Below are 25,682 nucleotides of genomic sequence, written 5' to 3' on the forward strand. Positions count from 1 at the left end.
CTCCTCTGGGGACAGGTGGCAGGATGGCAAGTGGCCGCTTCCCCGGGACGTGGGGCCAGAGCAGGGGCCACACACGGTGTGGAGGGTGGGGTGACGGAGTGACATTGAAGGCCCGTGGGGTGGGCTTGCTCAAGGTCACTGGCTTGTTTCCAGTGGAGGTGAGTCGCCGTGACCCCGTGTCCCGTCACTGACCCCTGCGCTTCCTCGCCCTCCTCCGCACCCCATCTCCTCTCCCCTGTGTCCTCCTTCCGGCCAGCACTTGCTGTGTGCCTGCTGTGTGCCAGGCTGTGCCCAGGGCTTCACCAGCGCCACCTTCACTCGTCCTAAAGGCCAGTGCAGTCCGTAGCCGTCGCCCTTCCGTGCTAATGCTCAGACAAGGCCCGGGTGACCCCGCCATCCCCCGCGACCACGCTCCAGGAGCTAGAGTCTAGGTCAATGGTCCCAGTCTTTCAAGAGGGACACAGCCACCCGGGGAAACCCCAAACGCACATGGCTTGCTGCCGCCGCCCCTCTGGGCAGAGCCCTGACGCCCGGGCCGGACAGGAGAGGCCGCTCTGCCTGGCATCGGGCTGTACCCAGTTCCCCCAAGTTCCCGCGAGGGCGGGCCGGCCTGTCCCCGGCGCACCGCAGGCGGCGTGCTGTGCTGAAGTCGGGTTTATTGGCTTTCTGCTCTGCCCGGGAGGGGTGCTCCCGCGGGCCCCACAGCGGGGCTGAGGGCACACACAGGGGTGGGGTGCGTCTCTCGTTCCAAACCTCTGAATCCACGCAGAGGGCAGACAGCAGCGAAGGACAGAGGAACACGGGACAGGACAGCCACAGGAAGCGCCCCTCCCGGCCCTCGCCCCCTCCCCCTTCCCCTCCCCCCCCCGCCCCCCACGCTAATGCATCGGAAACAAGGGTGTGGGTCTCCACAAAGGGAGGGCATGTGTGGGGGCTCTGGGAAGTCTGGAATGTCTGAACTGAGGCAGGAGGAGAAAGGAAGAAGAGGGGGAAATCGAGAATGCTAAAAATAGCCTTGCCTGGCCTGTGTGGGTCAGGGGTTGAGCATCCATCTATGAACCAGGAGGTCACCGTTCGATTCCCGGTCAGGGCACAGGCCCGGGGTGCAGGCTTAATCCCCAGTGGGGGGCGTGCAGGAGGCAGCCGATCCATGATTCTCTCTCCTCATGGATGTTTCTCTCTCTCTCCCTCTCCGACATCAATAAAAATATATTTAAAAAAACACACACAAGTCAGTCTTCGCTAACTCCGCACCCGCCTGTTCTGTCTCAGTACCAGCTGCTCGGACCACGTGGCTCAGGGATGGTCACTGCCCGCATGGGCCGGTCTTGTAGGACGGCCAGAGGGGGGTCTCGGTCCAGCCTCCTGGGTAGACAGGGGCCACCCCACCCTGGGGTTCCAGGGGCAGACAGAGCCCTGGGGGGCAGGGGGGCATGCTTGGAGGGGAGACGCTGCCTGCGCCAGGCCAGGAGCTGCGTCCCCCTGGCGGGCGCCCCGGGATTGGGGTGTTTCCCCAGGGTGGCCCCCGGCACCGCTTCCCCAGCCGGGGAGAGGGAGCTGAGGGGGGCTCCGGGGAGACGCCTTCCCACAGGGCCGGGCTGGGTGGCTGGGCCTGCCTCGCTCCCAGGTCCTCCGGAGAGACGGGGCAGGGAGAGGCGGTCTGTCTCCCCGGGACTGTGGCTTGAAGGGCTCCCGGAGGCTGAGGCCCAGGACGGGGGTAGGGTGGGGGGGGGGGCCTGTCTCGGGTCTCATGGGGAGTCAGTGGGTCTCACGGCTCTGTCCACCCACCACGTCGGGTCTGAGGAGCGGGCTGTGCTTGAGAGAGGAAACTCCCGAAGCAGGTGAGTGGGTCAGAGCCTCTTCTCTCACTTCCATCAAAAAGCCAGTTGGTGCCCGGCCGGCGTGCTCGGTGGCTGAGCGTCGACCTATGAACCAGGAGGTGAGGGTTCGATTCCCGGTCAGGGCCCAGGCTGGGTTGCAGGCTCGATTCCCAATGTGGGGCGTGCAGGAGGCAACCGATCCATGATTCTCTCTCATCACGGATGTTTCTCTCTCTCTCCCCCTCTCCCTTCCTCTCGGAAATCAATAAAAATATATTATTTTTTTAAAAAGCCAGTTGGGACTGCATCCCTGAGGCCGGCCGCCCCTGAGACTGCCCTGCTAGGGGGTCTGCAGAAAGAGCCGCTGAGCTGGTGTTGGCCGCCTGGCACTTGAAGCCAGGGGCGTGGGGGGAGGGGAGAGCGCCCACCCCATCTGGTTGGAGGGTGAGAAGAGTTGGTCCAGAATCGCCGGCGAAGGCTGGCGGCAGGGCCTGAGCTGCCGAGGCCGCCCCATCCGGACTAGGCAGGTGGACTGAGGCCGAGGGGGAGTGACAGGGACGGAGGCCACTTCCCATGACACCTGAGGCTGTGGCTCACCTGCACAGCATCACGCCCGCCCCCCTTCCAGCCGCGGCCTCGCCCCTGGCCTTGTCCCTGCCCTGAGCCCCGGATCCCCCTGCGGGTGGGGCCCCGCGATGGCGGGGATGCGAGGAAGGCTGGGCCGAGCCCAGGGCCGGGCCTGGGGCCAGGCGGGCGGGCGGTGGGGACCCCTCCATGGTCTCGGGGCCTGCGGGGTAGGCAGGGGCCTGGAGGGATGGGGCGTGGAGGGGTGGGGGGTGGAGGGATGGGGAGGGGGCGCTCAGACGTCGGTGCTGATGCTGCGGCTCCGGGCGAAGGCCTCCCGCATGGCCGCGAGGCGGTTGGGGTTGAGCGGCTGCAGGCCCCCCAGGGCGGCGGGCGGCAGCCCCATGTCCTCCTGGCTGATGGCCCTGTAGGCCACGCGCTCGCCGCCGTTGCGCACCCCCTCGTCGTCGTCGGGCTCCTGCAGGAAGAAGGCGGGCGGCTCGAAGTGGGAGCAGCTGCGGCAGAGGGCCCGGGCCTGCGGGGACTTCTGGCCGAAGGCGGCGGCGGCGGGGTAGAGCGCGGGCCCGTTGGTCAGCACCAGGTTGCGGTTGGAGTGCAGCGGGGGCAGGCCCGGGTGCGGGTCGAAGTCCGGCTCCTCCTCGTCCTCCTCAGACCCCTCCTTCTTGCAGCAGTAGTACTGCGGGCAGAGGGCTGCTGAGCGCGGGGTTCCGCCCGCCTCCCGCCTCTCCCCGTGCACAGGGCAGGGGGCCAGGCTGGGAGGGCCCTGACCCCGGTCCCCACCCACCCCTCATGGGCGCTCCCGCAGGCCGGGCACTCCGCTGAGCTCTGCACTGAGGGGTTCGCTCCGGTCATCGGCACAGCCACCGGGGGCAGTGCAGTTCCCACCCCCATGGTGCAGGTGGGGAAACCGAGGCACCAGGGGGCTGGCCTCAGCCTAGTTCATGCGCACCGGGCTGTGCTGCCCTGGCCTGCACCTGGCTTCCCCTCCTCCCTGAGAAAGATGCACTCTCCTGCCCCCTCCCCCACCCCCTGCCCCGACTGCCCCGAGTGTGGGTGGGGAAGGGAGAGCAGGGCCCCCGTGCTCACCTGCCCTCCCCGGGCCGGCTGTGTGCCGTGGGCTAAGTCCCTCGCCCTCTCTGAGCCTCTGTGCGTGGAAAGCCCTGCGCAGCCGTGGTCACCGAGCCCCAGAGGCAGAGTCAGGGCAGGGCTGTCTGCTTTGCACTTTGTTCGAGACCTGACTCTTCTTCCCCCTTCCCGGGCCCTGGCATTAGTGGGGGCTCCCACCCCTGCAGGGCCACCCTCGGGGCTCCCCCTGCACCCCTCTCCCAGATCCCCCCGCCCCCAGTACCTGCAGCCGGCAGTAGCACAGAACCGCGATGATGCACAGCAGAATCACAGTCGCCAAAATGCCCCCGGTGATGACCACGGTCCCGGCTGTCATCCGCGCCCTTCTCCATCAACAGCCTGCAGCACACACACAGCGGGGCTCACACAGGCGGAAAGTTGGGGGTGACCAGGCCATCGGGTGCGGGGGGGGCAGTTAGGGGCAACCAGGAAGGCAGGCAGGTGAGTGATTAGGAGGCCGCGGTCCAGGATTGTGAGAGGGATGTCCGACTTCCGGTTTAGACCTGATCCCACAGGCAGTCGGACATCCCCCGAGGGGTCCCGGATTGGAGAGGGTGCAGGCTGGGCTGAGGGGACCCCCCCCCCCCCGACCTGTGCACGAATTTTGTGCACCAGGCCTCTAGCAGAATAATCCAAAACCACGTGACCAGACCAGCGTGCGTGCTAACAAGTCCGCTGAGTGGAGCTGGATATTAATCTGCTCTTGCCCCTTAGGGATGGGGAGTAAGCGTTACCCCAAAGTCACTGAAATAGTCCTTACGAGTGTGCGCCCACCACCGCGGCGCCTCCCCCCTTTCACTCCACGCAGCGCTCTTTTGCTTTTAGTTTTCGTCGTAGAAAACATCTGATTCCAGAGTCAGGAGCACAGCCAGCTGCGTTCCGGTGGGTCTTGCTCCCACACCTGCCCTCCCCCCGCCCCCCTCCCGGCCCCAGCTCGGCCCGGAGGATGATTTTACTTGATTCTGGGTTGGCCCTTCCATTGCTTCTTTCTAAAAATATAGGAAAATTGCCCGGCCGGTGTGGCTCCGTGGTTGAGCGTCGACCTATGAACCAGGAGGTCACAGTTCAATTCCCGGTCAGGGCACAGGCCTGGGTTGCAGGCTCCATCCCCGGTGGGGCCGTGCAGGAGGCAGCCGAGCGATGATTCTCCCTCATCATTGAAGTTTCTATCTCTCTCTTTCTCTGAAATCAATAAAAATGTACTTTGAAAATAGAGGAAAATGGCTGAAACCGGTTTGGCTCAGTGGCTAGAGCGTCGGCCTGCTGACTGAAGGGTCCCAGGTTCGATTCCGGTCAAGGGCATGTACCTTGGTTGCGGGCACATCCCCAGTGGGGGATGTGCAGGAGGCAGCTGATCGATGTTTCTCATCGATGTTTCTAGCTCTCTATCCCTCTCCCTTCCTCTCTGTAAAAAATCAATAAAATATATTAAAAAAAATAAAAAAATAAAATAGAGGAAAATGCATATTTCCTTCCCCCTTCTAAGCAATTCCATATAAACCCTCCGCATGGCCCCGTCCTCACCTGGTGGTCTGTCCTGGAGCGACCACTTTTCCCTGGATACTCGGGTCTCCCCGGGGTCCCTTCCCACAGCTGCCGCGCGGGGGGAGCCCGCCCCCGGCCAGGCCCCACGGTGGGCAGCCCTGTGACTCCCCACTTTGGGTGATCACAGGAATGTGCAATGAAGAGCTTCATGGCTGCACGCGTGTAAGGTTTGGATAGACCCTGCCAAGGACTGGCTGGAACCCGGCCGAGTTTCCCTCTCCCGGGAATGTGTGAGGATCACTGACAGACGGGTTTGCGTTCAGAGAGTCCTGTCTGGGCGGTGGGTGGGGAGGGAGGGAGGGGATGAGCCCCTGAGCTGGGCGGGGGGGTGCAGGGGAAGGTGTGTGGGAGATCGGGGTGAGGGGCAGTGTTTCCTGCAGACCCATCTGCCAGGGTCAGGTGGCCTGGGAGGGAGCTCGGCGGGGCAGGACACCCGGGCCCCTGTGTGCAGATGGAGGGGGACACAGATGTGAACCGAGATGGGGGGTGTTGCCAGGCAACGCTGTGCATCAGAGGCAAAGCTGGGTCAGGAACCAGACCTCCGACAGATAGACAGACAGACAGACAGAAAGGCAGACCTAGACAGACCCAGAGTGATTAGACAAGGCGGCCAGACTCACAGACAGCTCCACATGCAGACAGACGGGCCGACCAGACAGCCTGAACCACAGCGCAGGCCACACAGCTGGACAGCGGGAGCCGAGACCCCCGCATTCCTGGGCGCCCTGCCGGGCAGACCTGCCTCGGCCCCTGGGGCGGCTGAGGCCAGCTGGCCTGCCGGCCCTGCCAAGGGTGCAGCCTGACGCGGCCGGTCCAGGGAGCTGGGTGTGCGATGAGGCGGCCGGCGGGGGCCGCTGGGGGGCGGGGGGGGAGGGGGGCAGGCCTGCTGTCCAGACGCGGTCCCTGCTCTTCGCTGAGAGGGAGGCAGGGCAGAGCAGGCGCCGGGGCAGAGCGCTGGGCCTGGTGCGCACCCTCCCGTCTGTGGGGCTCAGGGCACCTCACGCACCTCGGCCTGACTCTGGCGGGAGAGCACGCAGCAGAATGACCCCCAGGCACCCCTCCCTAGTCCTCGGGCAGCTGTGGGGGGCAGAACAGGCACTGGGGCCCCGACTTTGCAGGGGAGGAGACGGAGGCTCAGAGAAGGGCAGGGCCACGCCCAGGGACCAGCCAAACGCAGGCCCCGTCAGGGCGGCCTGGCCCCGGGCCTCACTCCCGCCAGCGGCCCCATCCCAGCCGAGAGCCACGCGTGCCACTGCCTGCCACGGACACCCGGGGCCGCCAGGCCCAGAGCGCACCCTCCCTGTAGGCAGGTCCCCCTCTCTGAGGCTTCACACCAACCCCCGGGGTGTGGGCCCCCGTTTGGAAGACGAGCCACGGGAGGCCGGAGAGGGACCAGGAAGCTGCAGGGTCGGGGTCAAGGCCGGATCTGCGGTCACCACCACGCCTGGGGGCAGCATGTGCGCCCCCTGCTGAGCCCACGCCTCTGCTGCATGTCACACCGCAGCCCACGCCATCTTTGCAGGGGTGCAGCTGATGGGTTTGGGGTGCCAGCCCAGCACCCCTCCATGTCCCGTCCCTGAGCCATGCACCGGCTGCCGCCCATCTAGCCACAGCTCCCCGAGGGCAGGGTGGACGTGCGCCCCAGGCTCGGAGGTGACATTGCGACCTGGACACTGGTCCCTGCTGGCCGCCTGACGCGGGTGCGGACCTGGGTGCTCCGGCTGCAGCCACAGGGGTGGAGGCCGAGGTGCTGGGCCAGGACGGGGAGAGGAAGGACACAGGGGCCCCGAGAAAGCCAGGCTGGCTGTGGTCCTGACTCCTGGGGTTCTGATTCCCGCCCCAAGTCTGCAGAGCACCCCTGGGACTGTCACCTCAAGGCGTTTCTGCCATTTACCCCCCAAAAGATCATCATGGCCCCACTTCACCGGCGAGAGGACTCACTGAGCTCCACAGAAACCAGGGTCACGCAGGGATCAGAGGCTGTGCCGGGCGCAGCACCTCCCCCGACGCCCCGGCGGGACCCCCAGAACCAGCCCGGCTCTGCTGTGGAACAGGGGGTCCCTGCGCTTCAGTTCCCGCCTCGTCAGGAACACGGGGACACGGTCCAGGACTCCGCCCGACGGCCGGCGCTGAGCTCAGCTCGCCGTCGTTAAGATCCGCGCCCCCTCCGGGCTAAACCCCGCGTCAGGTCCCCGCGGGCACTGGGAGCGTCCGAGGTGGAGGCCACTGCCCGGCTCTGGGGAGGGGGGTCTCCTGGCGGCCTGGTGGGGAGGTGCAGGCTTGGCCAGGCGCCCGGCGCTGTCAGCAGCTGCCCACGGCTCCGACACTCCATCCAGCTGGAGCGTCTCAGCCTCGCTCCGCAGATCCATGCACGCCCAGGGCAGCGACGCCCGCGGGAGGCGCCAGCCCGGCCCGGGCCCGGCCAGCAGACGCGCATACCCAGCCTGATGTCAGTCCACAGTCAACTCCAGACAGCCCCTGAGAGCAGCATGCCCTCCCGAGGCCCCACCCTCCCACCACCCCTCTGCCCTGCTGTACTGGCCTCCTGGATGCCCTTCCCCCTGCCTCGCCAGGGCCGACCCTGACATCAGGGCCCAGAACGTGCCCCCTCCTCCAGGAAGACCTCCTGGACTGATTGAACACCCATCACAGAATGTCAAGGGGCCAGTGCTGGGAGGAGCCGTGCCTCGCAGCCCTGAGTGGGGTCAGGGGGGAGCGGAGCCAGTGCAGGGGGCGGGAGGGGTGGTTCATTCGTGATTGCATACAGTGAGTCAGTGGACAAACAGTGGCCAGAGGCCCTTTGCCCAACTCCCACCCCCTGCGGCCCTCGCCGGGCCTTTCAGACCCCCTCCCTGTGCCCAGGGGGCTCTGCCCAGTTGGATACCGAGGTGACAATCCTAAGCGGACAGACAGGTGGGGGAGCGCCCTGGGTCAGAGGCCTCTCTCTGGGCCTCAGTTTCCCTATCTGTACACGGGCGTGGCGGGGAGCAGACAGCCCATTCCTACAGCTCAGGACTTGAAGGGTCCAGTCTGGCATCTTCAACCAGCCCGCCCCTGAGGGGTCTGCATGACTGAGATGTGTGACCAAGTTTGAGGATCACGAATGTAAAACACTGCTGATCCGAGCAGTAAGTCAGGAGGGCACCCCCAGGCTGGGCGGAGGGGGGAAGGGCTGCCAACACTGGGTGCGTGCTTGCCCGGGAGGCGAGGGGGAAGCCGGGCTGAGCCAGGGACACCGCGTCCCGTGGACCAGCCAAGGGCGTTGAGACTCAGAGCTGGAGAGGGTGGCATTGCACTGGGAGAGGAAGGGGGGCTTCCTGGAGGCGGTGGCGTCTGAGCCGTCCCGGAAGGCAGAGGCTGGGAGGCAGAGAGATGCGGGCAGGCCCGGCGACAGCCTGGTGGAGGCCGCCTGCCACTCTGCCAGCCGAGACAATTTGGCTAGTGTCTCGCTAAATTGCTAATGTGGCCCCTGGGACCGTAATGGGTTTTCAAGCTTAATAAACGGCTCTGCTTCCCTGTCCCCTCCTGGTATTTCTACAGGACGGGACGTGAGACGGGCCCTCTGTGCCCGCGCCCTCCCCCCCCCCCCCCCGCCCCGCGCTGGAGTCTGTAAAGGGGCCGGGTAGGCTAAGGCCCCTTCTGATAGCCCTGTGTCTCCTGTCGGGAGTGGGGAGGGGGTGGGGGGGACACGGGGAGCTGCACACGAGCTCCAGTTGTCTGCTGCGCAGGAGGACCCCTGGAGTGGTGCTGGGGCTGGGGGGGGCAGGAAGCACCTGGCAGCTCAGCCAGACGCCCGCCCTCCACCTGCCTCCCCCGGGGCCCCTCCTCGGGCAGAAGACCTGCCGGCCGCCATCTGGACCGTGGGTCCTGCGTGTACTTTCAGACGCTCCTGTTTGTTCTGTTCCTAGAGCTCGGCCCACCCCCCCCTGCCTCGCAGACCTCGGGAGGGAGCCCCCACAGTCCCCATCCCACCCTGCTCAGCGCCTCGCTCAGTGCCAGGGGCACAGCCCCGCTGCACCGGCCGGGCCTCTGGGGCTCGTCCAACCCAGCGACCTCTGACCCCGCCGGCCCAGAACGTGGGGGGCCTGGGAAACCACACGAGCTCAGGCCTCGGGGATCCCAGCGGGACCCTGAAGTCCGCGTACCAACAAGCAGCCCTCCGAGCCAGGGAACCCCGAGGCTGGGCGCGGCGGGCTGCCACGCTGATGCCTGCAGGCCAGGTCTGCTGCCTCCCGTGTCTCGTGGGGGCTCTTCCCCGACGGGCGCACGCGTCTGGTTCTGAGCCCCCGCTACCTGAAGCCGAGCCCCGGCCGCGAGTTCCTGTCTAGACCGGCCCCACATTTGTTCCTCATTTCACGCTCCGCGGCTCCCGGGGTCCTGCGCCGGGTAATAAACAGCCGGGAAGGCTGGGCGGCGCTGCGGCTGGGCCGGGCACGATGTTATCCAGAGCCGGGCTGGGGCTGGGGCAGGGGCTGGAGCTGGGCTGGGGCTGGGGCAGGGGCTGGGGCTGGGGCAGGGGCAGGGGCGGGGCTGGGGCTGGGGCTGGGGCTGGGGCAGGGGCTGGGGCTGGGGCAGGGGCAGGGGCAGGGGCAGGGGCGGGGCTGGGGCAGGGGCTGGGACTGGGGCAGGGGCTGGGGCAGGGGCAGGGGCTGGGGCTGGGGCAGGGGCTGGGGCTGGGGCTGGGGCTGGGGCAGGGGCTGGGGCTGGGGCAGGGGCTGGGGCTGGGCTGGGGCTGGGGCTGGGGCAGGGACAGGGGCTGGGGCAGGGGCTGGGGCTGGGGCAGGGACAGGGGCTGGGGCAGGGGCAGGGGCTGGGGCTGGGGCATGGGCAGGGGCAGGGGCTGGGGCAGGGGCAGGGGCAGGGGCTGGGGCAGGGGCTGGGGCTGGGGCTGGGGCTGGGGCAGGGGCTGGGGCTGGGGCAGGGGCTGGGGCTGGGGCTGGGGCTGGGGCAGGGGCAGGGGCTGGGGCAGGGGCAGGGGCTGGGGCTGGGACAGGGGCAGGGGCTGGGGCTGGGGCTGGGGCAGGGGCAGGGGCAGGGGCAGGGGCTGGGGCTGGGACAGGGGCTGGGGCAGGGGCTGGGGCTGGGGCTGGGACAGGGGCTGGGGCAGGGGCTCAGACTGGGGGGAGAGGCAGTTCCCAGCCCTCCTGGGGTGTCTGTCTGTGGGCTTGTCCTCAGCCCAGCTCAGCCAGCCAGGCCTGTGGCCCCTGTTCCGAGGCCAAGTGCCCGCCCGGAGCAGGGGGTCGGTGCCGCCGGGTGGGGCTGGGGGCTGGGGGCTGGGGGCTGGGGGCTGGGGACGGCGTTCAGAAGCCGGATGGCCGGGCGGCCCACTCTGTGGCCCACGCTACTTGAGGACCTGCTCACATTTCCGGGGTCCAGAAAGCACGGGGGGCTGTGCCATTCTGCCGTTCGGTTCCAGGGTTCTAGGACCTTCCAGACGCTCTCCCAGACCCTTGCTGAGAGCCCTGGGGTCAGGGCTGGTACTCGCTGCTCTGACCCCCTGCCCGCACAGAGCAGGGCGCGCAGGGGGTGCTAGGTGCGCACCGTGAGTGCGTGAACCCCGGGGCCTGTGAGCCGTCGAGGAACAGACAGGATTTCCAGCTGGACCCAGGCAGAGCTGGGGAGTGGGGTGGGTGGGGGCTGGGTGTGATGGGGAGCGGCCCCTCCTTTCTCCGCGCGTCATTTCAACCTGTCAGGGTGAGGAAGAACGGTGGTGGCCACAGCCCGGTGCCCCGCTAGCCCTGACTCCCGCGGGTGGGATGACTTCCGCCGGAGGGACAGGCGGCCACCTACTGAGCCGCGCCCACACTCCCCATGCCCGGGTGAGAGGCTCACACACACCTCGGCACGATGACCCGACCCCCACATTCTAGGGGCAAACCGAGACTAGAGGAGGGAGACAACCCAGCCAGCACGTGTCCCTGCCAGCTCCCCCCAGAGCTGTTCCTGGGGCCACACGGTCAGAAGGGGGAGCAGGGGCGAGCTTGGAGGGGCCCCCCAAAGCCGATGCCTTATCTTCTCCCTGCCCCAGCCTGCCTGGACGTGGGAGGGACCGGCTGCACGTGCCTCCCTGGCCCCGCCAGACCACAAGCCCCATGAAGGCAAGACCTGGTTTGCCATGTTCCCGTCGTCCTCCCGCCACCAGAGGGCAGTACAGCGCCGGGACACAGGGGGCCCTGTCCGGGCAGATGGACTCGGGGTGGGATTCATTGGACAAGCCTGCACTGAACCCCCGATCGTGGGGAGGGGAGAGAGGGGTCCTGCCCCGTGGCCCCCGCCTCCTTGTTCCTGCCCATCCCCCCGTGTTCCTGGGCAGGTGGGGGTAGGCGCGCGCGGAGACCCCCGAGCCGCAGCTCAGCTGCCTGGAGGGCGGGCCTTTCCTCTCCCTTGACTAGATCAATGCGCAGAGGAGGGTCTTTTTAGAGCTTTCTGCTGCGTGACTCCACGTTTTTCTTTGCAACTTCCTCTCCCCGATCCGGGCGCAGCTCCTGGTCCAGGTTCCGGGCACGGGAGGCGCCAGGAGCCGCGGGGCCGGGGAAGCTGCGTTGACCGGACACATACCCGTCCCGGCGCATTTCACTCCACCCTCCCGGGACTCGGCACGGCGCCGTGAGCATGCGTGTGCTCGTGCAAAGACGAGGAAACTGAGGCACCGAGAGGGGGTGCCCCCGGGGCCAGGGTGCGCGGCCCGGATGCGATTCCAGGCCCGCGCCCATCACCGCGGCTCGCGGCTCAAGGAAACCCGACGGGCATTCGGCCAAAGCCTGCCCGCCTCTGAGCGGCAGAGAGCAGCGCGGAGGGTCAGGAGACCCGCGGGGCTGGACCCCTGACCCCTCGGACACTCGGCTGTCCAGAGCGGGAGAGCAAGCAATATATTTTATTGATTTTTTACAGAGAGGAAGGGAGAGGGATAGAGAGCTAGAAACATCGATGAGAGAGAAACATCGATCAGCTGCCTCCTGCACACCTCCTACTGGGGATGTGCCCGCAACCAAGGTACATGCCCTTGACCGGAATCGAACCCGGGACCCTTCAGTCCGCAGGCCGACGCTCTATCCACTGAGCCAAACCGGTTTCGACGCCACAATGGGTTCTTAAACTGGACCGGAGGGCCGGAACAAAAGCATGGATGGAGTGTTTGTGTGAACTAATATAAATTCAAAGTAAAGGAGCGGAGGGGAGAGCAAGAGAACCCTCCGCTCTTTCGGCTCCGCGGGCCGGATAGAACAGCCGAACGGGCCGGATCCGGCCCGCGGGCCGTAGTTTGCCCACCGCTGCTCTAAGGACCTGAATGGTGGGCGGTGCGAGGTCGGATGGGGTCTGGAGGGTGGGGGCGTTTCTCTGCGTGTACGAACGTGTCTGATTTTAATTCTCTTTCAACAGAACGAGGCCATTCCATGGAGACCGTGCCGAGGCGTGTTTCCCTGTCCGGGCCGAGCCATGTTCCCCCGACCCCACCAGTGCATCCCCCTCCAGCACGCAGCTGTGGGCATGGCTCCTGGCCTGCCATCCCGCGCTGGTCCGCGATGCGCTGTCCAGCCCTGTTTGCTCTCCCTGCACGGCTCCTTCAGCGGGCCCGCTGAAGGTTTGTTCCCAACCAAACGCGGCCTTGTCTTGCCCCTGGGCCTTTGCTGGTGACGCTTCCTGGCCCTTGAACTCCCTTCCAGCTCTGCTTCCTGAAACCCGCGGCTCTTCGCTGGTGTGCGCCTTGAGCAAGCCCTTCCTGAACCCCAGCCCCTGGACACAGCTCCCTCTTCTGGAGTCCAGGAGCATTCATTGTCTGTACTGTGCACTTGGCATTTATAATGCATCAGCCGTGCAACAGCAAATATTCACTGAGCTTCCACTGCATCCCAGTTTGTACTCTGGATGCCTGCCTTCCCAGGTTTGAGTCCTGTGTGGGACCACCGCTGGGGCGTAAGCGGGGAGCATACAGGGTGCTCATGGGGGGATGGCAGCCAGGAGAGGAGGCCCTGGGAGACGCTGAGACCTGAGAGACGAGAAGGGGATGATGGGAACAAGCAGCCCTACAGGAAACAGCATGTGCAAAGGCCCTGAGGCAGGCAGAGCGAGGGGCTGCGGGAGCTGAGCACAGAAGCAGGAGGAGGAACGGGCCCCGGGAGGCCAGCGAGACCTGGCCGCACAGCAGGGCCGCCTGCACCTGAACGGCCTTCCCAAGCCCTGGACCCCGTCCCCCCATGGGCTGCACGCAGTGTTCCTTCCTCCCGGAAATGCTTTCTAGATACTTGTCCTCACATGTCAACGTGCATCGAGTCAACCTGAGGTCAGAGAAAGAGCCGCTGAAAAAGATTCTCCGGAGCAGCCCTCGGGCTCACACCGTCCGGAGCGGTTCCTGCTCCCCGGGGGAGGAGAGCCTCGGGAACAGGGGCCTTGGGGAGCACCCCGCACGCCGCTCTGGCTCTGCCTAACAGCATACAAGCGAGAGCAGCTGTGTCCCAGCACACAGCCCACAGGCATGCACAGGGGCCCGGCCCCCCGCGGGCGAAAGCCACACGCCTGGCACCCAGGAAGGAGCGACCTGGCAGGCACGGGGGCTGAGACATGCAGTCCTCGAAGAGAGACGGCAGCCAATGGGAACGAACCCAGAAACGGCACAGGGGACGGGACTGGGCACACCAGGACATTCAGATAGCTGCACCTGTCGCTCACATGTTCAAAACACGGGAGGAAAAACGGGGCACCTTAAGGAGAAACATAGAGGATGTTACAATGTTACAAAGAACAAAACCCCGTTCCTAGAGACAAAGAAAAGGAAAGCTACAGTGTCTAAGGCAGCCGTGGGCAAACTACGGCCCGCGGGCCGGATCCGGCCCGTTCGGCTGTTCTATCCGGCCCGTGGAGCCGAAAGAGCGGAGGGTTCTCTTGCTCTCCCCTCCGCTCCTTCACCAGCAGCAGTGTTAACATGGCAACGTCGGGAAACACGGCCGCAGCTCCTTCTTCTGAGTGGGCGGATTTATATCCCCATTCAGCAGAAGGAACAACCTCTCCATCTTCCAGAGGCTCCTTGGAATGCCCGCGGACGCGTCCCCCGACATCACCCTGGGAATGCGGAGACACGTGATCGTGGTGATGTGGGGAGACACGCCCCTGGAGAGCACAGCATCAGAGCATTAGCTAAAAAGGAGACCAACAACACTGTTCCCACTGAAGTTGATGTTTTAAAGACCAAAAACCTTTCAACCCAGTCTACATTGCCATCTACATCTACGTCCCGGGCATCATTTGGAAGTTGCACTAAAGAAAATGTTTAATTTACTGTTTACACATTTTGTTCTTTTCTATTTGTTTTAGTTTTAAATTATTTTATTACATTTAAGTTTAATTTGAAAGGCTTTTGTACCTTTCCTTTGTTAGGCAATTTTATTTTGCCTTTGCCATCTTCAGTATAAGGTATGTTATTGTGCTATGATGCCTCCATTTTTTGAAGTTTCAAATGATAATAATTAGTGTTTACATTCTTCTTGTTAAAATGTTTGAAATGAATAAAACTATTGAAATAAATAAAAAAAAAAGACCGTACCCTTTTATGTAATGACGTTTACTTTGAATTTATATTCGTTCACACAAACACTCCATCCATGCTTTGGTTCCGGCCCTCCGGTCCAGTGTAAGAACCCATGGTGGCCCTCGAGTCAAAAAGTTTGCCCACCCCTGGGCTAAGGTGAAATACGCCGAGAGAAGGAACATCAGCTTAGCCATTGCAGAGGGACAGACAAAGGAACTGAGAGACGGCAATAGAAACCATGGAAAGGGAACCAGAGAAAAAGAGAAAGAGGCATAAATTAGTAAAGAGGACTTCGGCGGGCTGTGGTAAATGAACGTCCGGTGGCCCAGCAGCGTGTGGGTGGGGCCCACGGAGGGAGGGGGTGCAGAAGAGTGCCTGGAGGAGCTACCGGCTGAGCACATGCCGCACCGGGTGAACCTTCTAGGTGCACAGATCCCAAAGGCGACGAACAACCACCGCAGGAGACGAAGACACCACCACCGAGGAACGTGATAATCACGTCTTTTAAACCTATAAGAAGAAAACCTTAAAAACAGAAAAAAATGGACACAGAACACGCAGAGGGTCCAAGATCAAAGTGACGGCAGACTGCCCAAACCGGTGTGGCTCAGTGGATAGAGCGTCGGCCTGCGGACTGAAGGGTCCCGGGTTCGATTCCGGTCAAGGGCGTGTACCTTGGTGGCGGGCACATCCCCAGTGGGGGGTGTGCAGGAGGCGGCTGATCGATGTTTCTCTCTCATCGATGTTTCTAACTCTCTATCCCTCTTCCTTCCTCTCTGTAAAAAATCAATAAAATATATTTAAAAAAAAAAAAAGTGACGGCAGACTTTGCGCGGGAAACGGTGGAAGCCGGGAGGGAGGCAGGAGGGCAGGTCCTCGGTCAGCAGAAAACCCTCCCCACGCAGGTGAAACGGAAGCACCGTTCGCACCGTCTGCGTTTTGGCTGCGGCGTCTGGGCGGGCAGGGCCCACGGCCCAGCTCCGGGCCAGGGTGCTGTCTGGATCCACTGTTGCAGCACAATTTTCCTATTTCCTCCTCTCGGGTTTGGGAAGTCCTCTGCTGGGGGGGGAGGGGGGGACGGCGGGGAGGCCCAGGTTGAGGGGGCAGCGTCCCTTCAGCGGCTCTCCTACTGGGCACCCCAGCCCTGAAGCGTGGGCGCAGGGAGTGGGGTGAAAGGCGGGGTGTGCATGACGACCTGGCTCCTGGCCTCCCCTATTATCTCCACAGGCGCGCGGAAGCCAAAGAGAAGTCGTGTACGGTTTTAAAAAAACAACACGCCAAAAATACACACATTTGAGCTGCTCGCACGGTAACGGCCGTTTCCATGGCTACGGCTGGAAGCTCGTGTGCGGAGGTGAGGAGGTGGGCTCTTCTCAGCCAGCGGATGAGGGCACTGGGACAGCTTATGCCCAGCCGGGCGCCGGCGGCGGGGCTGGGGGCGGGGCGGGGCCGAGCGCCCAGGCCTGCCGGCTGCCTCTGCCATCGTCCCGGGGGCTCCCGTCCGGGGCTGTTCAGAATGACGCCTGTGTCTTTACAGCTCCGGTTTACGCTGAGTTTGGGGTGCAGCAGCTCCGCGGGGTGAGCCGCCCTGTGTGCTGGGAAGACAGGAGTCCTTGCCCTGGCCCGGTGGTCGGCAAACTCATGAGTCCGCAGAGCCAAATAGCAACAGGACAACGATTGACATTTCTTTGGAGAGCCACATTTTTTAAACTTAAACTTCTTCTCACGCCACTTCTTCAAAACAGACTCGCCCAGGCCGTGGTATTTTGTGGAAGAGCCACACTCAAGGGGCCAAAGAGCCGCATGTGGCTCGCGAGCCGCAGTTTGCCGACCACTGCGGCCTGGCCTGTTGGGCTCGGTGGCTAGAGCGTCGGCCTGGGGACCAGAGGGTCCCGGGTTCGATTCCGGTCCAGGGCATGTACCTCGGTTGCAGGCTCCTCCCTGGCCTGGGCCCTGGTTGGGGCGCGTGCAGGAGGCAACCCATTGGTGTTTCCCTCACATCGATGTTTCCCTCTGTCTCTCCCCCCCCCGCCCCACTCTCCCTAACAATCTAAGGAAAACAGCCTCGGGTGAGGATCAACAAGAACAAGAAAAAACAAGACAGGAGTCTTTGCCCCGGCCCCCTCACAGGCGAGCCCCGAGGACCGGGGTGGGGTCACAGACACTGGCGGGTCGGTGAGTGAAACCCGGCTGCTGGGCACCTTGCCAGGTCCCAGGACTCCTTCCTGTGTCGCCCCCCGAGGCTGCCAGCACACACGGGGACGCCCCGCAATTCCCGGCCCGGCTGAACGGCACAGTGGGTACAGGGGCAGTCCTGCTAAATTCAGGGAGCCCCACCCTCACCCCAGAGCTGTGTGTGTACTTGTGTGTATGCGTGTATATGTGTGCATGCATGCATATGGCATGTATGTGTGTGCACATATATGTGCACGTGAGTATGTGCGCGGGGATGTGTGTGTGAGCATGTGTGTTGCTGACGGTGAATGAAGAGCAAACGATGGGCAAAGGTGAATCAAGCAGCTGGTTGTTCCAAGGGCCTGGCGGGACCACCCTGCAGTGGGGGGCGGGTGGGGTGAGGGCCTGGCGGGACCCCCCCACAGTGGGGGGCGGGTGGGGTGAGGGCCTGGCGGGACCCCCCCGCAGTGGGGGGCGGGTGGGGTGAGGGGAGCTCACACAGGCTCCCCACGAGGCTCTCCGGCCGCTGACCCAGCGTCAGCACCGGACACGCGGGGCACTTAGCCGCCCTGAGCGGCGTTGGGTGTTCGGGCGGCATCGAGGATGCCGCCTGAAACCATTTGTTTGAAATCAATTTGCTTCTTTTTAATGGGGCTCAGCCATTCCTAAGTGAGCGTGGGCGTGTGGTTGGAAGGCCCCGTCTTGCAGATTAAATAATCTTTTCAAACCCGGTCCTCCTGGCGATGAAGAATGGCGGGCGACCCCCGCCCCCGCCCCCCCCAAGGCCCGGCCGGGAGCTGGGCCCACCCCCTCGGCCCCCCCCCCCGCCCTACCCCCCGCCCCCCCGAGGCCCAGCCGGGAGCTGGTCCCAGCCCCGCGGCCCGCCGCCAGGAGCCGCCTCTGACGGTGCCATTCCTGCGGCTGGAGGACCCGCCACACCGACCGGCACACACGCACCCCCGCCGCCTCCCGGGCCGCCTGCCAAGCTGGAGCCCCCGGAGCCCCTCCCCGAGGAGGTTCTGAATGTCCGAGGGGAGACCCCGGCTGTGGGGTCTGTGCAGGGGAGGCAGGTGGAGCCACTGCGTCCCCGCAGGAGAGGCCGCCCTCAGGATGGCACAGACTCTGACAAACACCTGCCACGTGCCCCGGGCGCCAGGGCGGGGCTCAGCACTGAACAGTCACCAGGTGCCCTCACAGGCACCCCGCGGCCGCGCTGCAGACCGAGACCCGGGGGGCGAGCCACAGAGCCGGCGTCCACGGGGCCCGAGGGCGTCACGGGCTGACTTCCCGGGAGGTGACGTGCGTCGGGTCTTTCGGGCGGGATGCCCGCAGGGAGAGGGCCTCCGAGTGTTCCAGGAAGCACACGCAGGGCACGGAGGGGAGAGGCGAGTGGGGAGGGTGGGGTGGTGGACAGGGTCGGTGCCACGCAGGGCCGCCTGTGCCCAGCCTCAGAGGGACGGGTTTACGCGGGTAGGGACTGCCCGCGGCACAGGCCAGCAGGGACCCGACCTCCACCTCGTGCCACCGCACAGGCCCCGGGTCCCTGCGTCACGCTGGTACCCGGCGTCCGGGTCCTCCACGAGTGACGGGTCCTCACGCCCAACCCGCGGGTGTGGCCAGGACACTAGGGCACAGAGCGGGTGGCGCACACCCCGGGCTCACCCGCGGGGAGCAGTTGTCAGGGGCTGGGCTGGCCCAGGGGTCCCCAGCCTGAGCCTGTCCGTTCCGCTGCCTCCCTGCCCCTGCCCCTGCCTTCGCCTCCCCCACGCCTCCTGCTTCCTCGCCCTCCCCTGCCCTGGGGTCTCCTGCTCGCGGCCGCGAGGCTTCCAGAAGGGAAGGGCGTGTGGAGAACAACAAGACGCTGTGCAGTGGCAGTAAAATCGCCCACAGAAGTGAGTATTCAGGCCACCGCGTCGCGAAACGACAAGTTCCATCTAAATAGAAATCTGTTTAGTAATTAGAGGCGCTCTCGTGTGGGCAGCTCCGTGAAGCTGGGCGGCGGGTCCCGATATTTTTAATTTTGTAAATGGTTCGCCCGGAGCCAGCGCCTCTGCACCGTGCGTGGCTGAGCCGAGCTTGAGCCCAGGTGAGGCCAGAAGCGCAGGCGACGAGGCGTCTCCTGGTGACGGGGGACTCTCGCTGTCTCCCCCTCCCAACGCCCCCCCCCCCCCGCCCCGTCCTGCCTCTCAGAGGCGGGGCACACGATGCCCAGGGGAGATCCTGACAGAGAGATGGAGTGGCTGCGGGGCGGGAGGGCCCCCCTCAGGGAACAAGGGCCTGGGCCGGCGCTTGCCTTTGAACCGGACCAATGAGCATCTTTATTTTGTCTCCGGCAAGCTCCCGGCCGTGCGGGCGGCAGTGCCTTGGCCAAGAAATTGGAAAACGGTCCAGCGTGACCTTTCCACCTGCAAGGCGAGGCCCGGACAAGCGTCCGGGACACCACAGGCGCTCTGGCCGGCCAGCCTGGCTCAGCAGCTGAGCAGCGACCCACGAACCAAGAGGTCACGGGTTCATTCCCGGTCAGGGCACAGGCCCGGGTTGTGGGCTCAAACCCCCGTGTGGGGCGTGGAGGGGGCAGCCGATCCATGATTCTCTCTCATCCTGGATGTTTCTCTCTCTCTCCCCCTCTCCCTTCCCCTCTGAAATCAATAAGCATATATTTAAAAAAATAAAGATGCTCTCTGGCAGCCTCCCCCGCCCCCCGCCCCCCGCCGCTGGGTCCCGCTGCGTCGTCCCATCCCCAGGGCCGCCCAGCCTGGTTCCTGCCTCGCGCCATCACTCCCGCAGAAGGATGGGAGCCCCCGGGAGGGGGGTGCGGGGCTGCCGCCCCGTCTGGCACGCTGGAGAGCCAAGGCGGGGCCAGCAGGCGGGAGCGGGCTCTGGAGTGGGGGCGGGGAGCCTGTATAAGCCTGGCAGAGGGACCCCCGGATGCAGTGAGGGCCACACACGGGGACACCAGCCTCCATCACAACATGGGTTGGGCCTCAAAGGCAGTGAGAGTCCAGAAGGCCCTGCCAGGTCCCCCCTCCCAGGGAGCAGAGAGGTGGCAACGGCGGGGGCATCTTCAGGGGCCACTGGCGATCAGCCAAAGCCGGCGGCCCGCTGCCCGCACCCCGGCGATGGCAGAGACGCCGCCCGGCACCGCGCCGGCCGCGCCCACCCCGGACTCGGGGCTCGGCTCCAAGCCCACCTCCAGCGCCGTGACAGGTCCTGGGGACGGCCCTTGCCTGGCTCGCACCCTGGTGGCCAGTGTGGCCCCATCGCCCTCCCTGTGGGGGCCGCGCCCAAGGACACGTCCACAGAGGCTGCGCGATGCCCGTGGCAGCGGGGGGGAGGGGGTCGTCGGGGGGGGGGGGGGTCCGTGCCTGTTTCCTGACACGGTGCACGGACAGACGAGAGAACGGGCTGACGCGGAGGACGGTCAGGCTCCGTCACAAAGGGACGGGGCACAGAGCAGAGGAGCGTGGCGCCGTGCCCAGCACGGGGGTGGCACCGCGGGGCCCCGGGCACCTGCTCTGTGGGAAACAGCGGGTTCGCGCCGTCTCCTCCAGCGAGCGCCGGCCTCGGTGTCCAGAGCCTATGGCCTGGCGTCGCGGGGCCCTGACTCTGCTTCGTGTCGGGCCTGCTTTCAGGAAGCGGGTCTCCAACCTCACGGAGCGCGGGGCTCAGCGGGAGCCGGTCAGGCCGAGGGGGTGGCGGGGCCGGGAACCTGCATCTCCGGCGAGTTCCCAGGGCGCCGTCCTGCCGGGCTGCAGGCCACCCCGGAGTGGCCAGCCCCGTGGCCGACCGACACGCACACTGTATGTTCAACTACACACGGCAAATAACAACAACAACAACAATAATAATAAGACCGAGGACCACTCGGTGGAGACCCAGGGCCTGGCCCCCAGGCCAGCGCCAGCCGGGCCGCCGAGAGGGGTCACCTGACACTGAGACAGAAACCGGGGACCCGGATGGTTGGGAAGCTTCGAGATGCAGGTGGCGGTCGGGGAGCCGGGTGGTCCCGCGCTGTGGGTGTACCCGCTTGTCTGGGGCAGTGCCAGGCCGCGGGGCTAAGCCAGGAAGTGCGCCCCAGCCGGGGCTGGCCTGGAAGAGAGGGTTCCTGGGCTCAGCGTGCGGGGCTCCCCTCCGCCACCGGCCCGCTGGCAATCGCACAGCGGATGCTGTTATTGTCGTTAACGTACGAAGAACCCGAGGCCCAGCGAGGCTGAGTGAGCGGCTGGGAGCACACAGCACCGACAGAGACGTGGCTCCGGACCCCCCAAAGGCTGCTGGGCTCTCCTCCCCTCGGCCACACTGCTGACCCGTCCCAGCAGCCGGGGGAGGTGGCAGCGAGGCCGCAGCCCCGGAGCCTGGCTGGTTCTGAGACCTGTGCCCCAGGCCTGGACCAGCCTCCGGCTGAGCTCCTAGCCGGCCAGACTCCTCCCGCCCCCGCCAGCTGGCAAGCCGAGCACAGAGGTGCGGGCACTGGCCCCGCTCCTCTCCCAGGCCAGGCCCCTCCCGTGGGACCCCCCCAGGAGGGCGGGCACGTGCCCAGAGCACAGGCACATCAGCCAGGGTGTGATCAGACTTCTGACACGGTGGCTGCGGGAACAGAACGTGCCCCTCGAGGCCCACCTCCTCCAGGGCTGCGTCCCCGCCGCCTGTGCTCGCCCCCCCCGCCCCGCCCCGCAGCGGCCATGCCCCAGCCTCCGGCCGGGTGGGCGTCTGCAGGGCTCCGTGCCCAGCTGTTACAGAAGCAACACTGGTTCAGCGTCCAGGCGGCTCCCATCACCCCGACCTCCCTGCCTCGGCCACCCTGTTGTCCCAGCCCATCTCTCACTCTGGCCCAGGCGCCCCGTGAACCTCTGACTGGAGAGGCCTCCTCCCGACCTCCCTGCCTCCAGCCTCGCCCTCTCCCGCTCTCCTCCAGGCTGCAGCCGGGGGCCATCGCCCGAGGCCAGATCTGGCCCATCCCTCCCAGGCCCCACTGCCTGTGGTGCCCGTCCCTACAAGCCTGCAAGCCTTGCCTGGTAGGACCCCCCGACACACACACACTCCTGAGGTCCCAGGGCTCTCCCCAAGACCGTGTTTTCATCCTCCAGGGCCCCCAGAGAAATAGGGCCCCAGTCCATTTCACAGCCCGGCAGCCAAGGCCCAGGGTCCCACAGCCCGAAGCGGCCATGCCAGGCTGGGACCCAACCCCAAAGGGAACGAAGGGCTTTCAACAGACAGACGCGTGCACCCCAGGCCCGGGAGCCTCTGTGCTCGGCGGGGGGAGGCCCGGCCCCGGGAAGCAGACCCCGGGGACCGATGCTGGGCGCCCCACGCGGGCCTGCCCTACGCCCGTGGGGAAGGCAGAAGCACCCCTGTTTTTGCACATGTGGAGGCTGAGCGGCTGCCCCAGGGAACATCCACCCACTCTCCCACCCCCCGCCAACTGCCTTTTCCCTGGCGCGCAGATGGGAACGGGCTGTGGGGAGACAGTGGCGGGGCTGGGGGTCACGGAGAACAGGACCAGTGCCGGCGGCCACGCAGCCCCGCCTCCCGCCGGGAGCGCCTGGAGTCCGCTGTAATTCACCGAGACGTGATAAATCTCTCCCGCAGCTCCACCGGCCCCGGCCCCTCCTGAGCGCCGTAGTCAGTCCTCGCTGGACCTCGCTGCATCGCTCTGTGGAGCAGCCCCATGTGGCAGAGACCCCAAGGCCTTTGTGGGGGACTGGCTCCCGATGCCATGAAACCCCCGGTCGGCCGGGGCCGGGTTGGCTCACCCAGAGCCAGCACCTGCCGTCTGCGGTTTCACGACCCCCCTGCACCCCTCCAGCACCACAGCCCCTCCCACTCCATATGCCCACAATGTGATCCACCCGTCACTAGGAGAGGGACTCGAGCAAGGTCACCCAGGAAGGTGCAGAGAAAGGGGGTGCCCCTCAGCCGCACCAGCTGTGCCCACATGGTCCCCAGAGTCCTGTTCATGCCCACGACTGTGCTGGCATAAGCTGTGTGTGTCTGGGGGCCTGAAGCCGTCCCCTCCCCACTGGAGAGCCAGAGGTGGCGGAGCTGGGATGCTCCCGTGGGCCACGGCTCTGAGCAGAGGTCAGCTGCTCCAGGGAGGCCAGCGGCCCCCGGAGCTCCCCACCCCTCCACCCCATGCATCCGGGGACACGGAGGCTGGGAATCCTGGGGTTCCTTCCCAGACCCCCAGACCCTTCAGGAAGTCATTTCCAAGGGGAATCCACACCAATCTGCCTGAGGACAGTCAGCAGCCTCCGGGCCACCAGCACCACCTGTCTCCTTCTCCCCCCGGCACGCAGGTGCCCAGCAGGCCACGGCCAAAGGCGGGACGAACAAACCCCGTGCTGGCTGGGCCCCGGCGGGAGTGATAACTTTCCCACAGGCCCCAGCCCCCGCGCTGGTCAGAAAGCTCACAGCCGGGCCCTGTGGGGCAGAGACAACCGCTCTCCTCGGGCACAGCAGGTGCCTGCACCCGCCTGCTCAGGGAGGAGGACACCTGGTCGCCTGGGCTCCCCCTCTGTGCCGGAATGGGGGGCACGGGGAGGCGGGGACCCCCACGAGCCTGGCCTGGCCGGGGCAGTGCGGGGGGCGGTGGAGCGGCCCCTCTGGCTCTCCTGAGCGCCAGCTTCCTGGCAACACTCACGGGATGACTGCTGGGGCCGAGGCCCCCGGGACGCCCCTGACCCTCCGGGAGGGCCAGCGAACCTGCCCCTCGAGATTCTTGCCGTGCAGCCACGCACACGGGCAGGTCCACGCGGGCCCACGCAGGGCCCTGGCCTCGGACTACAGGGCACCGAGTGGGGTGAGACGGCAGAGCCGGGAGTGGGAAGGGACCTGTGTCCCGGATTTTTGGTGTTTGGAGAGTCTTTTCGTTCCAAACGGCAGCCTGGTGCTCCCGCCCCACAGCCTCAGCTCACAGACACGTGTGGGGGGGGGGGGGAGGGGGCGGGAGGGGGCGGCCGGAGGCCAGCTCTGCCACTTGCTGGCTGCGTGACCTTGGACAAGTGACCAAACTTCCCGAACCTGCTTCCACATCTGCCAAGTGGGGCCGCTGCCCCCTCCCTCGTGGGCTCCCTCTCCAAGAAGGCACGGCTCGGCAGCCGGAAGGTCTCGGCTCCTGGCAGCAGAGAGAAGGGGGGCCACGCTTCTCTGGAAAACTTTCCCTCCCCAATGTCCCTCACGCCAGGCTACGGGGATGACCAGGGGTCCCTTGGCACGGTGGGTGCCCCGGCCTCTCCCTGAGGTCCTCGCTGCCCATGTTGGTCTCTGTCCACAGCCTCCTCGACAGGGGCACTTGAAGAGAGCCGGAGCTGGGACATGTGACGCTGGCCCCGGCAGCCCCTGAGCCAGGTATCCGGCGCAGGCTGCCCTGAGCTCTCCAGGAGAGGTGGGCACCGACTCGGGGCTGCCCCGCCAGCAGGCTCCGCTCCGCGCCCCACCGCCCGCGCACCCGCTCGGCCCTTACCTTAAACCATGGGAACGGTGCTGCCCCGGCCGCGAGGACTTGGGTGCACGTGACGGGGCGGTCGGGCTTCCGTCCCAGGCAGCGAAGCCCCGGCTGCGAACAGCTAGGAACCGCGGTTCATGCCCCGGCGGCCAGCGCTTGCGGCGCCGGCTGGGGTCGGACGGGCGAGGCGGGCGCTGTGGAGGTCCCGGAGGCCGGCGGGGGACGAGTGTGTGCCCAGCGGGAGCCCCCTGCCAGCTCTGGCTGCGCCCGCGGCTCCGGACACCCGGGCAGGCTCCCTGCGAGCAGCGCGCGGCTCCAGCCCAGTCCCCGGCGCGGGGCGCGCGCGCAGGCGGGGAGGCGCGCGGCCGAGCAGGTCGGGGAGCGCGCGCCGCTGCCCCGCGCGCGCCTTCGTCGTCGGGGGCTGCCTGTGCGGCCCGGGAGCTGTCCCTGGTGCTGACGACTCGCCCGCGCGGGACCGAGGCTGCGCGATCTCCCCGGGCCTGGGGGCGCCGCACCCCGCCCGCGTCCAGCTCCTTGCCCGCCTCCCTGGCGCTTGAGTTCCACAGCTGAGATTTGGAGTCAGGCTGAAGCTGCAGCTGCTCAGCCACAGGGCGACCCCGGGCCAGCCCCTCACCCGGAGCGTTTCCAATGGGCCATAGCAGAGCCTGTGGGGTTGGTCGGAGCAGGAAATTCAATGACGCCCAGGGGCCTGGCACACCAGGAGGGCTCACCAAGTGCTCGCTTCTATCATGGCACCCCCGTCGCTTGGTTAGCCACCCCAGAGCAGGCAGAGAAGGGGTAGAGCTTGTTCTGCTCTGGGCTGGCATGGGGGTGGGGTGGGGTGCTGGGGCTTGGTGGCTGCCTGGGGACCACTCGGGACATCCATGGGGAAGGAAGCAGACCTCGTCCCTGGGACCACAGAGCCCAGAGTTGGGACCAATGCCCAGAAGTTACAGGGAAGCCCATGTGGGCTGGTACCAGGGAGAGGGTTTTAACGCAAAGTCCTTCCTCCCGACAGGAGTGGGTGACCCTGGACACCGTGAGAGACCCCTGTCCTGCAGACACCTCGGAGGCTGCAGCCACAGGGACCTGGACTGAGAAAGATCTGGAATTTAAAAGGCTCGATCCTGGCCGGTGTGGCTCAGTGGTTGAGCGCCGACCCATGAACTAGGAGGTCTCGGTTCCATCCCAGTCAGGGCAGGGCACATGCCTGGGTTGCGGGCTCCATCCAGTGTGGGGCGTGCAGGAGGCAGCTGTTCCATGATTCTCTCTCATCATTGATGCTTCTCTCTCTCTCTCCCTCTCCCTTCCCCTCGGAAATCAATAAAAACATATTTTTAAGAAACAGTTTAGCCCTAATTGGTTTGGCTCAGTGGATAGAGCGTCGGCCTGCGGACTGAAGGGTCCCAGGTTCGATTCCAGTCAAGGGCATGTACCTTGGTTGCGGGCACATCCCCAGTGGGAG

At 65.9% G+C, this 25,682-nt stretch overlaps 1 protein-coding gene across 1 annotated transcript; it reads right to left on the reverse strand.

The window, feature by feature from the left end:
- Positions 1-618: 618 nt before the first annotated feature.
- On the reverse strand, positions 619-24,545 carry FAM163B (family with sequence similarity 163 member B). Its single transcript, XM_080670141.1, has 3 exons — positions 24,236-24,545; positions 3,754-3,869; positions 619-3,081 (listed from the first exon to the last, which is right to left on the reverse strand). The coding sequence occupies exons 2-3, from the start codon at positions 3,844-3,846 to the stop codon at positions 2,680-2,682; spliced, it is 495 nt and encodes a 164-aa protein (XP_080526267.1). The 5' UTR covers positions 3,847-3,869; positions 24,236-24,545; the 3' UTR covers positions 619-2,679.
- Positions 24,546-25,682: the final 1,137 nt, after the last annotated feature.

Source organism: Plecotus auritus (assembly GCF_963455305.1).
Source record: "Plecotus auritus genome assembly, chromosome: 5".
NCBI classification, from domain to species: domain Eukaryota; kingdom Metazoa; phylum Chordata; class Mammalia; order Chiroptera; family Vespertilionidae; genus Plecotus; species Plecotus auritus.